The 20,079-nt window shown below is 43.5% G+C and overlaps 1 protein-coding gene across 1 annotated transcript in view; it reads left to right on the forward strand.

Moving 5' to 3' along the window:
• The window catches only part of rbm20 (RNA binding motif protein 20), a 169,708-nt gene that overhangs the window by 105,139 nt on the left and 44,490 nt on the right, over positions 1 to 20,079 (forward strand). Inside the window, exon 2 of the mRNA XM_052027719.1 lies at positions 16,591 to 17,791. Coding sequence (XP_051883679.1) covers positions 16,591 to 17,791 — 1,201 coding nt within the window. The remainder of the gene's footprint in view (positions 1 to 16,590; positions 17,792 to 20,079) is intronic.

Raw genomic sequence — 20,079 nt, forward strand, 5'->3', positions numbered from 1 at the left:
TCGAAGTTTCAGGTCTGCGATCCATCGTCAGACCTGAAACATTAACTCTGTTTCTAATCCTCTGACCTGTTGAATAAATTCGGCATTTCTTTTCTGTTTATATTTCAGATTTACAGCATCTATTGAATTCTGATATTGTCATAAATAATGCAAGCTCAAATCTTACAGGGATTTAACGCATAAGATATATAAGATATAAGATTTCTTTATTAGTCACATGTACATCGAAACACACAGTGAAATGCACCTTTTGCGTAGAATGTTCTGGGGGCAGCCCGCAAGTGTCGCCATGCTTCTGGCACCAACATAGCACGCCCACAACTTCCTAACCCGTACGTCTTTGGAATGTGGGAGGAAGCCGGAGCACCCGGAGGAAACCCACGCAGACACGGGGTGAACGTACAAACTCCTTACAAGCAGCGGCTGGAATTGAACCCAGGGCGCTGACGCTGTAATAGCATTACGCTAACCGCCACACTACTGTGCCTGCATCTTTTACGGTGTTAAGTTGCCGACACTAATAAGGTGGTGTACTGTTACCCAGTCATTCTATTCCTCTCCCCATAGAAGGGTTATGCAGGTGTACTATCCTTTTGCTACACACTACAAACTATGGACCAACAAAGCTCAACCAAATAATGCAATACTTGTTGCCTGAGGTGTTAGCATATTGGGCTCAGGTGACTGCTATTACTAGATACCGACCCCTGTTGAGCATAATATTGTAAAAATTTATCTTGTTAATTATAATACTTGCTCTCCAACTTAATCTCAGCACTTGAATAGGACCAGTTTAGTGCTGAGACACAGATAATCTTGATTGGTGCATAAAGTATTCTGTATTGGCAATGAGTTCTTACCAGTGTGTCCACTTAAACCACAACATTTGGCACATAGTCGAAAGTATTGTGGAATAATTGACGATCTCGCAGCAATGTATCTATTATGGCAAACAGTCTACAGAATCTGTTTCAGAGTCTCCAGAAACATCAGCAAACAGAACTTGTGAACAGCAGAGTGCTGTAAATGGAGAAAAATTGTACAGGACAAACTCTAGTGAATGGAGGTGGTTACATAATACATGTCGTGCACATGAAATCAATCTCCATCGCTCGCAGTGGGTTTGGATGTTGACCAATCATCTCCATTCTGGCCAGGAGCAGACATGTCTCTATATAAAGCCAACTTACACAACTACACTGCACTTTCTGTCTGTGGTTGTTGGGTGACTGAGGCCTGTCCAAGTGGAACCAAAGAGAATCTCTTCACCTGCTGGAGGAGGAAGAGCATGATTTGAGGAAGCATCTCATAGCCTCCTAATTTATCATTGCACAGTGTAATCCTACATAACTTTACTTTTCAAATGAACTTTGTCACCACAAAGTGTTTTCAGTAATCTTACCTAAAGACTCGAGAAGAACCATGAAGGTATGTGATGAAAAAATGCTTCAACTTAACTGGAACAACCTTCTTCTTGGGTGGCTGAAGAACTATTCTTTATCCCAAAATTGCGACAGGGAAGCCTGGGAGCATGAGGAAATAGTATGCAGCTGTATAAGCCAGCGAACCTGCCAGTGTATGATGGGGTTTCCTAAAAGCAACTTGTATGCAGACACATGATAAACCATATCTGATGCAGGTTATTAGCTCTCTTCCAGCCTTTTCATTCATTTGCTAGTTGTCCCTTTATAGAAGTTAAAGATCAGTGGTAATCCACGTTGATATAAGTCTGTCGGACTAACAGTATATTGTACCGCAAACTTATTCAGAAAGCAGAGTAAGAAGGCTGCTTGTAAACAGCAGCTTGTAATCAAAGCAGGGTAATTTCTCAAGAAAAGTGCAGTGAATGGATGATAAAGACATATAACAATGGGGCACATCAACTGATACATGTGCTGATACATTGTTGGATGTCTGACAACTTATAATGGAGAGGTTAAGGGAGATGGTGGAGAGGTATACCAACGTCTGCTTTTGGAAACTGATGCCATGTTCTTGGATGCTGTTACCAAAGGACACCATTCAAATAAATCGGAGGGGTCAAATATACCTCCAGTGGGAACGTCATGTGTGGTCAGGGAAAGTGAAACCAGTGCTAGTAACCTGGCTGTGACTAAGTGGATCCCAATGGAACCAGGAGAGGGCAGTTTTATCCAGTTGGACGATGGTGGCAAGGTGAGGGAGAGGATGATGTTTTCAAGTGTATCAGTCATAGGAGAAGGATGGGAGGGTTGAATGAGCTTCAGTATAATCAATGAGGCTATCATTAATGACATTAGATCAGAGCTGTTTTGGGAGCGTGGCCGGGGTAGAAATCAGATTGGAGTATTTAATTGTGGTCTGAGTATTTCTGAGCTGAAATGTTAACTCTGTATCTCTTTCCACAGATGCTGCCTGACCTGCTGAGGGTTTCCGGCATTTTTTGTTCTTGGTTTGGCCAGTTCTGATGCAAGGTCCAACTGTCACAATAACTTGGTTTTACTCCCTCCACAGATGCTGCAGGACCTGGTGGGTATCTCCAACATTCGCTTTTGTTTCAGATTTCCAGCAACCTCTGTGTTCTTCATCTCTTGGTTCCAACATACTTTTTTGTTTCCTTCCTCTTCAACTTCCCTTATTCATCATTTACCCGGCATCAGAAGCATTGTGTTGCATGAATAGCCTTGCTCTCGAGCCTATCACAGACATGTCTCCATCTTTCCTCCTCTGTGCAATTTAAAACACTCTTATTTTCTCATTTTCCAGTTCTTATGAAGGGTCATTGATTTGAAACACTAACTCTTGTTTCTTTCTCCATAGTTGCTGCCTGACCAGTTAAGAATTCTTTTTTTTATTTTAGATTTTCAGCATCTGAAGTTTTTATTTTTGCTTACCATTTAAGGCCCAATATATTTCTCGATCTCTCGCTGTTCATTATAACATTACTGAACAAGCCAGAATAGTGGAAGCAAGAGGAAGCCATAAAACTAGAGGAGCATACAGATTCATTTGTTAGCTTCTTGTCCTGCCAAACAGACAGTTATAATGGATGCAGCATAATTGACCCACCCCCCCCCCCACCCCCAGCATTGCCAACGTGGTGAGCTGTTACAGAAAGTACACAGGATCAAGTTTCATGGCTTATGTTGTTTTGTAAATGTCAACAGTTAAATAAAGGAGCAATGGCATTGCTCTTGGGCAACTGTTGTTCATGTGCAATGCAACAAGCAGGCTTTGGAGCGTGAACACAGATAGAATTACATTGAATTGACATAAAAATTATAACACTGTCTGTCCCAGCCGGTTTGTTTTGGTACATATCCTCTAAACTAGTGGTCATCCTTATCCAGTGTGTCCACATAATTCAGATGTAAATTAATTTTGTGTTAAATACCTATCTCACAATCTGGTTTCATCATTGGGTTATTTTCCACAGGGAAGCCCCAGTTGAAGATGTTATTGGAAAACTATTGTTTTCAGAGCATTGGTTTGGTCAGATACTGTACATTCCACTATCAGAAGGTTGGGTTGAGGAGCTATATTTGGGTGATGAAATAAAGACAGGGAAGTCCAAAACTAGGGAGCACAGGTTTAGGGTGAGAGGGGAAAGATTTAAAAGAGACCTGAGGGGCAACTTTTTCACGCAGAGGGTGGTGAGTGTATGGAACGAGCTGCCAGAGGATGTGGTTGAGGCAAGTACAATAATATCATTTAAGAAGCACTTGGATAGGTACATGGAGGGGCGGGGCTTGGAGGGATATGGAATGAACGCAGGAAATTGGGACTAGCTGGGTGAGCACTGCGGTCAGCATGGACTCCTTGGGCCGAAGGGTCTGTATCCATGCTGCATTGTTCTATAACTCTATAAACCTTGTAATTATTTACACTTTCACAAGAATGTATGGCCAATGTATTGCTTTTAAAGTGTGGTTACTTCTATGATGTAGAAAATGCACAGGCAACTCGTGCACACTTGATACATGACCAGTTAAGGTGAAGCATCAGTTGTCCAGAACTCCTAACCTTGTCAGTCTACACATATGTGCATGTGGATCAGTGCATGGATATGAGAAGCTGCAGTTGGGAATGTCTTAATGAAGGCTGAAGAGAAGTGGATTCAGAAAAGAAAGGTTTAGGGGGTTTGCTGCTAGAAAGGTAGAAACTAATGAGGTATTTCAAACCTTGCTAAAACCTTATCAAGCCCAATTGTACATCGAACTGTGAATGCATAGGTACAAGAACGCATTTGCTTCCCATTTCTGTAACCATTACTATCTGTGAAGATTTCCATCCAACCCAAATTGTGTAATTGGATTGAATTATATCTTTGAGGACGAAGAGCATTGAACAATGACTGCACAGCTGGACTGGTAGATCAAAAGTTGGCATTAAGCAGTGTAATATTAACTGCACAGATTTAGAGGTCAAATAAATCCATGTAATGGCTAGAGTTTTATTTTTAATCCAAGTATTGATTTCAATAAGTCTCGTACAACCTCGACTATTAACTACACTTTTACTCTTCAATGTAATACCCCCATCTATTTTTGTTTAATTGTTTCCTGTTTATAGAGCTTTAATTAGATTCTAAACGGCTAAATGGCCATTTGAAAAGGATTAAGAATAAACTAGGCACCAACACAAGCCTTCAATTTCACAAGTGATGCCTTTCAAAACATTGGTTAACGAGTGGTTCACTGACAATTGGTAACAAAAATTACTTCACTCGACTGTGTTAACAACTTGCAGTTTAAACTGAAAAAGAGATGGAGGGTCTCAGTAGCAGCATATATGTGCAATACGAGGAAGGGTAGTTATATGGCTGCTCAAGCCATTTAATAAGGTCACGGCTGATTTGATCTTGGCTTCAGCTATGAGTGTGAGTGTACCTTTGAAAACTGGATGCAACCTTAAATGTGATCTTAATCCATTTGTGTACTGGAGACTGCTGTTCAGATCAAAATGGTTTGCTTCAGTAAAGGATGTTTGTTGTGAGCTCAATCTAAGTGTTAGTCCTTGCAGCAGCTCCAAAGAAACCCACAGAAATTTGGCATTGAGTTGGGAATGTTGCTGCTTGGGAGAATAACATTTGGACACCCAACGTAATGTTGGAGAATGGTGAGGAAATGGAAGTGTTAGATTTGTTGGGGAGCATGCCCTGTCACACATGTCTGATCAGTATTATTCAGTGAACTTCATATTGGGTATACTTGGTCCATAAATACAAATGAAATTTAAGGCCTATCAGCTTTATTCATAACCTGGGCAATAGAAGATCTATCCCAAGGCAATGTGTGGGCAATGGGTTTCTTCAATGTGTTGTAGACCCAGTGTTGGACAATTGGTTTATTATTGTCAAATGTACCAAGGTACAATGAAAAACTTGTCTTGCTTACCATTCACACCATTCATTACAACAGTGCATTGAGGTAGAACAAGGGAAATCAATAACAGAATACAGAATAAAGTGTTACAGTTACAGAGAAAGTGCAGTGCAGGCAGACAATAAGGTGCAAGGTCATAACGAGGTAGATTGCCAAGAATCCATCATTTCGTACTAGGGAAGCGTTCATTAGTCTTATAACAGCAGGATAGAAACTGTCCTTGATCCTGGTGGTACATACTTTCAGGCTTTTGTATCTTCTGCCCAATGGGAGAAGGGAGAAGAGAGAGTGTCCGGGGTGGGTGGGGTCTTTAATTATGCTGGCTGCTTTACTGAGGCAGCGAGAAGTATACGGTCCGTAGAGGGGAGGCTGGTTTCTGGTTGCAAGACTGTAGGTAGAGTGTTTCTGGTGGAGACAGAGTCCAAGGCATGATTCAAAATGGAAAGCAATGGATGGATCCACAGCAGACTTTGAAAGGGAAGAAGAAGAGGGGAGAAGTGTGGTTTAAGAACTGGAAGAAAAGATGGAACCTTTTTTTACATATATTCCTTTAAGGGATGTGGGCCTCACAGGCTGAGCCAGCATTTAATTCCCATCTCTAGTTGCCCTTGAGAAGGTGATGGTGAGCTGCCCTCTTGAACCACTGCAGTCCTTGAGGTATGGGTGTACCCACAATGCTGCTAGGGAGAGAGTTCCAGGGCTTTGACCCAGTGACGGTGAAGGAACGGTGATATATTTCCAAGTCAGGGTATATGACAATGTGGGAACAGATGCAAGGAGACAAAGAGTGCTAAAGGACACCCAAAGTAAAAAAGACACCCAAAAAAGGGGCGGCACGGTAGCATAGCGGTTAGCGCAATGCTATTACAGCGCCAGCGATCGGGGTTCAATTCCCATTGCTGTCTGTAAGGAGTTTGTACGTTCTCCTGTGTCTGTGTGGGTTTCCTCCGGGTGCTCCGGTTTCCTCCCACATTGCAGAGACGTACGGGTAGGTTAATTTGGGTTTAAAATGGGCGGCATGGACTCGATGGGCCAGAAGGGCCTGTTACCACGCTGTAAATAACATTTAATTAATAAATACATTTACTATTGAACTCATGATTTCAGTAGTGTGCCAAGTCTAATGTATGATTGCATTTGCTGAAGTCATTAATTGTAGTTGTTAGACATTTTGCATTAAGAAAATGGTGATCCAGAGTAGGTATACAAAGTTAAGGAGCTATGTTTGTTAATGCAACTATAGAATAGAAGGCCATACCAAATGCATATGATCTACTGAAAAGGTGATTTACTGGAATCCTTAAAGACATGTTAAGTATAACACACAGTCACTTTGACTACCAAACTCTTCACTAAAAGAATAAGCATTGATGTTAAATATATGTGTATATATGTATGCAGTACATTTCTCAGTATATCTGTAGGTAATTGTATTATTTCATATGTCTGTAATTGGTTCTTCATCAAGGCTCTGATCATGTGTATCCAGCTTCAGTGGCTGGGTCACATCATCCACGTACCTACACCAGACACTCAAAGCAAATGTTCTGCTTCAAGCTCCACCATGGCAAGTGATTTTTCTTTCCAGATTGACTGAGAAAAGATTTCAAAACCTCTTTGAGAAAGTGCAGCATCCTCACCACTTTCCGGCACTCCCTGGCTCAAGACCACCCAAACAGGCAAAGAAGCAATCGGGAGGGCACCAAGAGTTTCAAGTCCACAGGGGCATGTGGAAGCCAAGTGCAAGCAGTGGTTGGAGTGTCCCCCACCAGCCTTATCCTCCCTGTCAAGCTGTACCTTTCCGAACCATGACAGTGTCTAGGGATCCTGTACAGGATTCATCTGTCACCTCAGAACGCACAGAACTGTAGTGGAGGCAAGTCATCCTCGATCCCCAAAAAGATAAGATAAACACAAAGAATGAGAAATGTCTCAGTGGACATAACACCCGGCTGTGGGAAGGATCCTATTACGTGAATTGCATTTATTGCCCTGATGTCAAGCAGTGCCGCTGAGTTTTGATTGCATTGACCCTTATTTGTATACCTAAGAGGAGTGCACAGTTGCGTGCTGCCTGAATCAGGGTAAATCAGGGCTGGGGAGTTGAGTGTGTGATCAAATGCCCTGTGATACTAAAATGCTAACAGCTGCAGACTCTGAAAAATATTGGCCAAGACCTAAGTGATGACAAGGCTTGTGACTGCAGCACCATTGCCGAATTAGCACTTTGTGATCTGTCTGGTGATTGACAGTGCCACCTGCCACGCCGTCTATGAACGGAATAGATACAATGGCAATGTCTCAGAAGGACAACTTGAAAATGCGCTGGATCATCAGTGTGGTGTGGTTGAATCCACTCAGCATTAAGCTGCTTCACAGTCACCACAACGTTTGCTCTGTATCTTTCCACTGTTGAGAATTAACTGATGAATTGTCAATGTAATGTCTCTCACACAAAGTAAATGAGCAAGGACCCTGGCATCTACTTTATTCCTTGCTGCTGTTGGCCTGTCTTTCTAGGAGTGCGGTTGGAAATAATTTAGCTGAGTTTTCCTTACTGATGCATAAGTCTTTATAAACTAACTGGAACTGTTTTTAATTCTTCAGGTGTTATACAATTATGAACCAGTTCAATTGCCTTTGATGCACTTATATATTTTCATGACCAACCAAGTAACATTGCGATCCTCAGAGACAATCCACCTCTGGGCTGAGGAAGGTTGGCAGATGTAATGTCTTCACAAATAAGGTGCATGAGAAATATAGAGGTTTTTTTTTCACAAAGCCACATCCTTAAAATGTTTACATCCTTAAGCTGCTGCTTTACACTGCCTGTTCCACAGTATCATTGACAATGACAGTGACATTGACATTGACACTACCATGACTCTCCAGTGCAACATGACCACGTGGATACAGAGAGGACAGCACATCCATGATTAAGGATACATTACACTGCTTCCTTTTTTAAAAGTAACAATGAGATACATAACTGTTTAAGGAAGAACAAATATAAATCTAATCTAGTAATCAACTTGAGTGTTTGGGTATGGATTTGAACCCAATGAATCTTCTGCATGTTTATCATACTTGCTTGGATTCGGTGCTTTATTTCCTGATCCAACTCAAACACCTTATAATTGAATGATTCAACATTCAGACTTGTTTCATCTCCAGCAGAGGTCATTTGATCCACCTCAACATTTTGGAATTTTTTCACCAGCTTCATAAGAATTTATGAAGTGGAAACAGGAGTAGGCCATTTACCTCCTCAGACCGAGATGGCCGTTCAAGAAAATTATGCCTGATCTTTTTACCTCAGTGCCACTTTCCTGCACTAAGGCCCTGCTGACATGAATCAGAAAGAATACAGTTTCAGGCAAGAGAATGAAAGGTATTCCATTGTAAAAATGAAGGTTTGTGCAGGGCTTGACAGAGTAGATGCTGAGTTGATATTTTCCTTGGCTAAAGTGTCTCGAACCAGAGGTCACATTCTCAAAATAAGTGGTTGGCCATTCAGGACTGAGAGGTAAAGACATTGCTTCACCCATCATAAAGTGAATATTCAGAATTTTTTTCCCCAAGAGAATTATGGAACCTTAGTCACCTAATATAATCAAGACAGTGATAGCTTTTAGATACCAACAGACCAAGGGATATTATTCATTTTTACAATGGGATACCTCACATTCTTCTAAATTCTAGGGAGTATAAGTCTGGTCTCTTTAATTTATCCTCATAAGATAATACCTGAGGAACTCAACCAAATATAATAGAGCTTTGTGGAACTGAGAGGGAATTCTTGTGTCTCTTGTTTGGCTCAACTTGCAGGATGGACCAAGAACACAAATCCTGAGGTTTTGCCTGAAACTGTGTTCTTTCTGACTCATGTCACTGGGGCATTCTTGGCTCAGTATTTCATTTCCACTCTAGAGGCCAAGTGGATGGAAAAAGCTCAAGTGTGTTCTCAACCTTCTCTTCATCAAGAATTCAGCAGGTCTAAATCTTGTGGTTGCCTTTGAGTTGTCCTGTACTTCAACAAAAAATTGGCCAAGTGAGGTCTCATGCTGAGTTTTGAATATTGCTGCAATACTTTTTGAGACCTTCTTTAACTATTCCAATTGATCTCGCACTTGCCCCATCTGAAGATGGATGATATGAAGGAAGGAGAATATGTTTTATTCCATTCTGTTTCATAAAGATAAAAACAGAAGACCATTGTCAGAAACAAACTCTTCAGATAAGCTATGACATGCAATATTTATTAGTGGTGGATCAAACTCAAAGTTAAAATTGAGTTTATTGTCATATGCACAAGTACACGTATGAACAGGTGCAATGAGAAACTTACTTGCAGCAGCATCACAGGCACATAACATCAGATACACTAATTAAACCAATGGGTTTAATTTTAAATGGCTATTAAGCAGTACCAGGAAACTGTAATTTCCTAGTACTTTTATTCGCTGAAAAGTTCTAGTACTCCATGCCCATAATTACAATGGAGTTTTTGGTGCTTTATTGGTACAAATTTGGCAAATACTGGATTATTTCACTGATTCGTGATCATTGTCCAACAAGGGGGCAGTAAATAAAGCTTTCCTATATTTGCTTTCCAGCTCACTATTCCTGTGTATTCAGTATTGTTTGAAAGCTTTATTCTCAAAGTAACAGATATCATCATTCTTCGGCCCCCAAATCTGCTCAGAGACTCATTGTAACAATGGTGGAATAGTTCTTCATTTGTGCAGTGGTCACACTCTGGCCGTCCTTTCAAGGTCTGGTCCAGACAGTTTTCAGCTCGGTCTTATTTGCAATTTCAGTCCTTGTAAATTGCATTTGATTTGTGGATCATATTTTCACTTCCACATCAGAGTTTCCATGTGGTAGCCTTGACAGAGCATTTGCTGGGTTGTTCTGTTTGGAAATTCTGCACTCGATGGCGTAGTTACACTGTGATAGGAAGATCGCTCATTGTTGTTTGCATTCTTGATGCTGCTATAATTGGTATTGTTGATTTGGGACCTAATATTGCCAGTGGTGGCTTGTGATCTGTTGCTGGGAAAAGGATTTGACTAGTAAAAACTAGAATTTCTTAACTTCTAGCACTATTTCAAGAGCTTCCTTCTTGATCTGTACACATCTGTACTCATGACGGTGCCAGCAACACCATGTCTGGACGACCCTTTGTCACGTGACTTTTCACTGCACCCACACCATCATTTGCTGTACTCCAGCTTCACAATGTGCTCATGTAATCTCCTGAACGCTTCATCCAATGTAAGAAGATTTTCTCCTTCCATGCTCGCAGCTATCAATGGATCATCTAGTGACATGTGTAGTGATCCATCCATTACAGGATTTTACGGCCTGGAAAATCTTGGGTAAAGAATTGACTCCATAGTTAACCTTATGTATGATTAGAGCTCTTTCTGTGTGTCTGTATTTTGCAAGGGTATGGAAGAGGTCCACTGCAGTGACCATCTATTGATTCTGCTAACACTGTCCAATCCTTGCAGAGTGGATAGCAGATATTGTGTATCATCTGCAGTATGAGTTAGTGTGATTTTATAGACTTGACGCAATTGCATTGCTTTGGTGGCTCTAGGCACATCCACAATTGTTGTGGTCCACTCTAGTCAGTTTTCACAAGAAGAATTTGCCTTCCAGAGTGAGGACTGATGAGCCCTTTACTTGCTGGCGTTGTTCCCTGCAAGTTAAACAGCTTGGTTTTCTCTGCCATTGTGAATTTGTTTTCATCCTATCTCTGGCTTTCACACACTCGCTCTCTTCCTCTCTCCTCCTGGTTTCCCATCCACTTTTGACATCGTTTCAGTCTCAGTGTCTTTGACAGACAAGTTCCATCGGAAATGAGAACCCCATTCCAAAGCTGCCTTTTATAATAAGTGAGCTAACAACACTAACCCCAGCAGTGCTCCCTTCCCCACCCGTCTCCCACACACCCAAGGTCCACCACCAGCTGGTTCCTGTGTGGAGGTAGAATCTCCCCCAGCCATCTTCTCTGAGAAGCACAGGAAAATCCAGTGCTGGATGGCAGCTCTTTTTAGTTCAATGGAGCTGATGGGCAGCACTGTGGCACATCTAGTAGAGCTGCTACCTCACAGGTCGAGTGATCCAAGTTCAGTCCTGACTCCCAGTGCTGTCTGTGTGGAGTTTGCATGTTCTTCCTGTGACCATGTAGGTTTCTTCCCACATCCCAAAGGCATTGGTAGATTAATTGACCACTGTAAATTGGTAATAGATATTATAGATATAGATATTTATTAGTCACGCATCATCAAAACACACAGTGAAATATGTCTTTTTGCGTTACTGAGAATGTGCTGTGGGGCAGCCCGCAAGTGTCGCCACGCTTCCGGTGCCAATGTAGCATCCCCACAGCTCCTAACCTGTACGTCTTTGGAATGTGGGAGGAAACTGGAGCACCCGGAGGAAACCCACGCAGACATGGGAAGAACGTACAAACTCCTTACAGACAGCGGCAGGAATTGAACCCTGGTCGCTGGCGCTGTAATAGCGTTATGCTAACCGCTACACTACCGTGCTGCCGCAATGTGCAGGAGAGTGGTAGAGGCTGGAGGGAGTTGATGGGAATGTGGGGAGAATAAAAAACTGGGACTAGTGTGGGATTGTTGTAAATGGGTACATGATGGTCAGTGTGGACTCAATGGCCCTTTGGCCCAGATCATCCATGCTGCCCAAGGTGCTCACCTAAACTAGTCCCATTTGCCTACATTTGGCTTATATCCCTCTAAACCTTTCCGGTCCATGTACTTATTCAAATGTCTTTTAAATGTTGTTATTGTACCTGCCTCAACCACTTCCTCTGGCAGTATGTCCCACTTACGCACCACCATCTGCGTGAAGAAGTTGCCCCTCAGGTCCCTTTTAGATCTTTCTCCACTTTCTTAAACCTTTGCCCTCTAGTTTTTGGTTCCCTTTCCTTGGGAAAAAGACTGTGTGCATTCACCCTATCTATGGCCCTCATGACTCTATGCCGTATGACTCTGTATCTGAACACAGGCAGCCATCAGACTGAGACCAACCACTGAGGAGCTTAGTGGCAGCAGGGTGTTTTGTCTCAGCGTCTTTTGGTGTGAGGTGTTGAAACAGAAGATCACCAGGGAAACAAACCTTCCTCTTACAAAGCCTTCCTGTTCACCATTGGGCTGTAGGCCAGATCTGGCTTCCCTACTAGCAGAGGGAGATGGATATGAAGACAGGAATGTCACTTCAGATAAATAATAAAATTGTTTTGTGAAACAGATACATTTCTTATGCATTTTGATGACAGCTGAATATCAGCCCCAATCTTTGCCTCACTAAGTTGACTCATTTGTGATAATGTGACCTTTGCCTCCTTGAGTTGGAATTTGCATGACATTTTGAGTTATGTAACAGGCAAATGGCATTGACATAATCCAGTCAAGAACAGGAATAGAATAGATTTCAACAACATAGTGCAGAGAGTTCACCAATGACACTAAATGACCATGTAATATTTTATAAGTTGCTTTATTGTCCAGGGAGATAATTCTCATCAGTTTTCTGAAGTGAGGATACAGTGAAGGGGTGTTGGAGTGCAAGAAACAGGCAGGACCAGGGAGGGCCAGAGTCCTAATACCTCTTTAGTAATTGTAAAGTGGGGGGGGGGGGAGACATAACCCTTAGAAAACATGACTTTGGATGGGATGGAATGGCAAAGGGTTCTAGGGCTGTAGGTTAACTAGTTCAATTAGAGAGGCTGGGATTGTTTCCTTTAGCAGGACAGAGTAGGCAGGCAGTGGGTCGCACCTGCAGTATGTGGGAGCTGACAGAAAATATTGGGATCCATAGCAACCGTATCTGCAGTAAGTGTGAGTTGATGACCTGGAGTCCGAAATTTGGAGACTGCATTAGATCTAGGAGGGGAAAGTTACCTGGATACTTCCTTCAGACTGTTTACATTAGGTATAACAGGATTGCTCAGCTAAGAGGGACAGGAAGGTGTGACTACAAGTGAGGCAGGTGCATGCATCCATAAGTACATTGGAGGTATGAGGTTCTTGTAGCTTGTACAGATGAGATCAGGGATTGCATGATGACTGTGTGAAGGAGTCATTCAAGCTGGGGGAGTAAAAAGGAATATAGTGGTAATGGAGAACAGTACAGTTAGATAACGGATACTGCCCTCTACAGCCACAGGCATGAGTCCCAAAGGCTGAACTGCCAGGATAAAGATATTTCATCAGGGGTAGAGGAGAACAGAGGGAAAGATCCAGTTATCATGGGCAGTTTGGGAACCAATGTCAAAGATGTCACAAAGAAGAAAATATAAGCAGATAGGGTCCAAATTTAAAAGCAGATCCACAGAGGGCAATTATCTCTGTATTACCGGCTGAGGCATGTGCATATTGGCAGAGATCAGCAATCTTAATGTGCAGATCAAAGATTGGTGTGGGAGAAATGGGTTTCACTTCATGGCCCAATGAGGGAGTTGTCCTGTAGGAGTGAACGGATGGGACTAGTGTCCTTGCAAATCGAATAGCTACGCCTGTGGGTAGGCAAGTTAAATGTGTGTGTGTGTGTGTGTGTGTGTGTGTGTGTGTGTGTGTGTTTGAGTCTGTATGTGTGTTTGAGTCTGTGTGTGGGGGGTGGGGTGCAGGGAGGGGCTGGTAGGAATAGAAAGTTAAAGAGAAAGGACAAAGCAATAGCATGTGATGGCAAAATGGGTAATGAAAACCCTAATCTGCCAGGCATACAAGCAAAAGGGTGGACATTCAATTATCGTCAGTGAAAAATGGTACAAAGACATGAAGAATGACTAGTACTTGAACAGTTTAGGCATAGAAGGACCTAATATGGGTGAGTGGGATTAATTAAGATATCTTTATTAGTCACATGTACATCGAAACACACAGTGAAATGCATCTTTTGCGTAGAATGTCCTGGGAGCAGCTCGCAAGTGTTGCCACGCTTCCGGCACCAACGTAGCATGCCCACAATTTCCTAACCACTACGTCTTTGGAATGTGGGAGGAAACTGGAGCACCCGGAGGAAACCCACCCATACACGGGGAGAACGTACAAGCTCCTTACAGACAGTGGCGGGAATTGAACCTGGGTCACTGGTGCTGTAACAGCTACACTATCGTGCCGTAATGCCTCATCCTATGAACCAACCTTTTAAGTATTTTCTGGACACTCTCTAATACCCTCATATCCTTTCAGAGTTGTCCAGGATTGAACACAGTACTCCATTTGAGGCCAGGTCAATGTATTATAAAGAGTTAACAGGACTTCATACTATCATCGATAAAGCCCAAAGCTCTGTATCCTTATTAACCACTTTCTCAACTGGACCTGCTTTACTCAATGGTTTGTGCATGTGTTCCCCCAGGTCCCACTGCTTCTGAAACTCTTTGAGATCAGTATCCTTTATTCTCTATTGCCTCTCCTCATTCTTTCCACTGAAACGCATCAGAGTTTTGGAAGTTAAACCAGGGCAGATTTACACAATGAATGACAGGGCCCTGGGGAGTGTTGTAGAACAGAGAGACCTAGGGGTACAAGTACATAGTTCCCTGAAAGTGGTGCCACAGGTAGACAAGGTAGTGAAGATGACATACGACACACTTTTTTTCATTGGATGGGACAGAGTACAGGAGTTAGGAGTCATGTTGCATATGTACAAGATACTGGTGAGATTGCATCTGGAATATTGTGTACAGTTCTGGCCACCGTATGTAGGAAGGATGTGATTAAGCTAGAGAGGGTGCAGAAATGTTTCACAAGGATGTTTCCAGAACAGGGGGGCTTGAGTTACAAGGAGACATTGGATAGGCTGAGTTTTTTTCCCTGGAGCGTAGGAGGCTGAGGGGTGACCTTATAGAAGTATGTAAAACCATGAGGGTCATCGATGAGGTGGATGGCCACAGTCTTTTTCCCAGAGTAGATGAGTTTAAAACTAGGGCATAGGCTTAAGGTGAGAGGGGAAAGATTTACAGGGGATCCGAAGGAAGCATTTTTCACACAGAGGGTGGTAGATATATGGAACGAGCTGCCAGAGGAAGTGGTAGAGGTGGTTACAATCAAGATAAGATTTCTTTATTAGTGACATAAGATATCTTTATTAGTCACATGTACATCGAAACACACAGTGAAAGGCACCTTTTGCATAGAGTGTTCTGGGGGCAGCCCGCAAGTGTCGCCACGCTTCCGGCGCCAACATAGCATGCCCACAACCTCCTAACCCATATGTCTTTGGAATGTGGCAGGAAACCGGAGCACCCGGAGGAAACCCACATAGACACAAGGAGAACGTACGAACTCCTTAGAGACAGTGGCCGGAATTGAACCCAGATCGCTAGTGCTGTAATAGTGTTACACTAACCGCTAAGTTTAAAAGACATTTGGACAGGTTCATGGATAGGAAAGGTTTAGAGGGATGTGGCTAAATGCAGGCAAATGGGACTAGCTCAGGAAGGCACCTAGATCAGCCTGGCTGAGATGGGCCGAAGGGTCTGGTTCCATGCTGTACAACTCTATGACTCTTCAGCTGACAGAACTGGAGTGGAAACAAGTCATCGTCAGCCCCAATGGACTGTCTGAGAAGATGTAGTTGACTGAGTACAAAGAGGGTTTTCTACTTGCGTGGAACTGAAGCTAAAGGCCTTAAAAGTCAGTGGTAAATCCAGCAGGGAATTCAGGAGGAACATCCTCATCCAGCGACTGGTTACCACAAGGACTAGCTAATGTATTTAAGGGTGAGGTAGATTATCAAATGAGGGCAAAAAGGAATGAAAATCAAAAAAATTGCAGGTGCTAGAAATATATATGAAAACAGAAAATGCTGGAAATGCTCAGCAGGTCAGACAGCATCTGTGGGAAAAGAAACAGTTGATATTCCTGTGCCTTGGTGCCCTGACTGTCAAGATCAGACCCAAGAGGTCGGGAATAGCAAAAGTTGAGTTATGTCAGAGTTAGGTTACAGAGGAAATTCAGGTGTCTGACAGAACTTTTCATGTGCCTAAAGGCTTCACTGTCTGTGATAAATTGGTTTGACAGCCCTTCACTAGGTCTTTGATATATGTGATACTTGGTGTCTCTAGATTTCACATGGTATCGACACTCACAGACATTAGCTTAGCCAGAGACATTCACTGCTCTGAACTGGACTGAGTTACCTTATTTCCTTTGTCACTGATCAAATTGTCTTTTGATTGCAGTGTTGCCAAGACATTGGAGAAGAATCCATTTTCCATCAGCACCCAACTGAGTGGAGGGACTCCCAGCCCCATTCTGCCGTCTGCTGCCAGTGTCCAGCTCGCTCAGCTCCAAGCTCAGCTCACCCTTCAGCGGCTGAAGTTCGCTCAGTCGGCGGTGAACAGCAACACGGCAGCCGCCAGTGTCCTCAGTCAGGTTCTCACCAAGGTTGCCATGTCCCAACCTCTGTTTAACACGCTGATTGGTGCCACGTCCGGACAAGCTGGGGGCTGTATGTCGGGCCCGGCTATGCCGCCAGCTGGCTTGGCTTATTCTGCCCAAACTCCAGGGTTACCTCCTCTGGTGGCGGGAGGCATGGGCCAAGGTGGCAGCCTGCAGGCACAGAACCCAAGCCCTCTCAGAATGAATCCTTTTGTGGGCATGGCTTCGCAATCATCTGCCCATTCAGCAGCACCAGTTATGAATCTGAACAAACCTGCCTCGTCACAACCTCCCGGTGGCTTTTCTGAATATCCGGCCGACTTCTCCTGTAAGACCAGTGGCGCCAGCAACCACACCTACGTTCACGACGAGGTGCTGTCTACCCAGGGCTTTCATCCGTTTGGTTTCAGAGGAGACATGTCCAACATCCTTCCTGTTAATCCTGGCCCGGTTAAAGGGCAGCAACTTTTGAATCAGCCCCATCCCGGATTCCAGCTGGATTTCCAGAATTCCCAGGCGTCCAGAATGCAGGCGCTCAGTTATCCGGGAGAAATGAGCGCCTGTGGCTTCCCCCAGAAGCCCGAGAGCTTTCAGCAGGTCCACCTGACTGCCAGTTCACAGAACCAGGGAAACTGGACACCTGATCAGTGGCAGAGCCTGCACCCCAACAGACCTGAATTTGTAGCTCAGCCCCAGGACATGTGGTCCTCCAAGGGTAAACAGTTGCATTCGAGGAATGAGCTGTACAACCCCGAGGAGCCAACATCTGAAGGGAAGTCCATGGTCGGAAGGCCGCCTCACAGCAACAGACCCAACAACGATAGCCAGAACTTCCCTGGCCCCCAGTTCAGTCCCCGTGACAGGCCGCCCCCAGGATCCCTTCACTCCCAGCTCCCAGAAAGACAAATGCAGCCTCGGGAACTCAACGACTTCCATGGCTTGGTGCCTTCCCAGCTGCCCCACATTTGCTCAATATGTGACAAGAAAGTCTTTAACCTCAAGGTGGGTATGAAGCATAGGCGGGGTGATCGCCATGGTACCTGGTTAAGGTGGTCCTGAACATGCATGGTGCTTAAAACGAGCAGCTCTGAATACCATCTATTTCATTCTCTGAAGATCTCCTTACAGTTCTGAACTAATTTGTGTATATTTTATCTTGCCTTGGATTAAATTCTTGCTACTGCAGACAAAATATTGCTTAAATATTCTCTGGCACCCCAAAAATTATTAGCATTGTGTGACTGTTACCACTCGAACATTTTTCTCTCTCTCTCTGAATAACACAGAGGCAAACAGAGAGAAACAGAGCTAACTTTTCAGGTTGATGAATATGTCAGATGAATATCTGGACAGTCAGAGACTTTTTCCCAGTGCGACAATGGCTAACATGAGGGGACATAATTTTAAGGTGATTGGAAGAAGGTATAAGGGGGATGTCAGGGGTAAATTTTTTACACAGAGAGTGGTAGGTGCATGGAACGCACTGCCGGCAGAGGTTGTGGGGGCAGATACATTAGGGACATTTAAGAGACTCTTAGATAGACACATGAATGATAGAGAAATGGGGTGCTATGTGAGGTGGGGGGGGAAGGGTTAGATAGATCTTAGAGCAGGATAAAATGTCGGCACAACACTGTGGGCCGAAGGGCCTGTACTGTGCTGTACTGTTCTATGTTCTATGTCTGACCAGACCTCATTTGCTCAAAGCAATTTTCTGCAATAGGTTACCCCACTCCCTTTCCCACCCCCCAGAAAGACAAATATAGCCTTGGCAACATGGTTTGCTATCCTCAGAGATGCCCCTTTTTGGCTCAGTATGTGGCAAGAAAGCCTTAACCTCAAGATAGATAAGAGAGTAAGGGAAGCATTGTGACACCAGTGGGAAGTATCCGTGAACCCTGATGCAAGGTGCTCAGAGGCAAGATTCTGCAGTCAATAATTTGATCTGAATCGGTTCATCATGAACTGATACAATTCTAAGTAATAACACTGGGTAACAATGTGATATGATTGCTGTAGTGTTATAACGATCATTCTAAAGAGAGTGTTGTCTTCTTAAGTTTATTTCTTAGACAAGAAAGAGATTCAAACATCTGGAGGAGCCCTGTGACTGGGAATGAATTTGTGCAAATGTGGCTCTGAGAGTGAACAATTGATTTAGTTCCTTTTTGTTCTACTTTGACTTTTTATTTGATTTTATTATATGTGCTGGACATATGAAGATGGACAGCTGAAGATGCTAGAGTCAATAAAGGATGAAATAGCGGCACATTTGGATAGCAATGGTAGGATTGGGTCGAGTCAACATGGATTTACCAAGGGCAAATCATGCTTGACTAATCTACTGGAGTTTTTTGAGGATGTAACCAGGAAAATAGACGACGGAGATTCAGTGGATGTTGTATACCTCGACTTTCAGAAGGCATTTGATAAAGTGCCGCACAGGAGATTGGTGGGTAAAATTAGGGCTCATGGAATTGGGGGGCGGGTATTAACATGGATAGAAAACTGGTTGGCGGATAGGAAACAAAGGGTAGGGGTGAATGGATGTTTCTCAGAATGGCAGGCCGTGACTAGTGGGGTGCCACAGGGCTCGGTGCTGGGATTGCAGCTGTTTACGATCTATGTTGATGATTTAGATGAAGGCATTGTGAATAACATTAGCAAGTTTGCTGATGATACAAAGTTGGGTGGCAGTGCGACATGTGTAGAGGAAGTTAGGAGAATTCAAGGTGATTTGGATAGGTTGGGTAAGTGGGCAGATACTTGGCAGATGAAGTTTAATGTGGATAAGTGTGAGGTTATCCACTTTGGGAGCAGGAACAGGAAGGCGGATTATTATCTGAATGGTGTGGAGTTAGGTGAGGGGGAAATACAAAGGGATCTAGGAGTCCTTGTTCATCAGTCACTGAAAGTGAATGAACAAGTGCAGCAGGCAGTGATGAAGGCTAATGGAATGTTGGCCTGTATTACAAGGGGAATTGAGTACAAAAGCAAAGAGATTCTTTTGCATTTGTACAGGGCCCTGGTGAGACCACTCCTGGAGTATTGTGTACAGTTTTGGTCTCCAGGGTTAAGGAAGGATATCCTGGCTATAGAGGGCGTGCAGCGTAGGTTTACGAGGTTAATTCCGGGGATGTCGGGACTGTCTTATGCTGAGAGGTTGGAGAGACTGGGATTGTACACGCTGGAATTGAGAAGATTGAGAGGGGATCTGATTGAAATATACAGGATTATTAAGGGATTGGACAAGATAGAGACAGGAAATATGTTCCAGATGTTGGGGAAGT

This window comes from Pristis pectinata, chromosome 12 (genome assembly GCF_009764475.1).
Source record: "Pristis pectinata isolate sPriPec2 chromosome 12, sPriPec2.1.pri, whole genome shotgun sequence".
NCBI lineage: Eukaryota > Metazoa > Chordata > Chondrichthyes > Rhinopristiformes > Pristidae > Pristis > Pristis pectinata.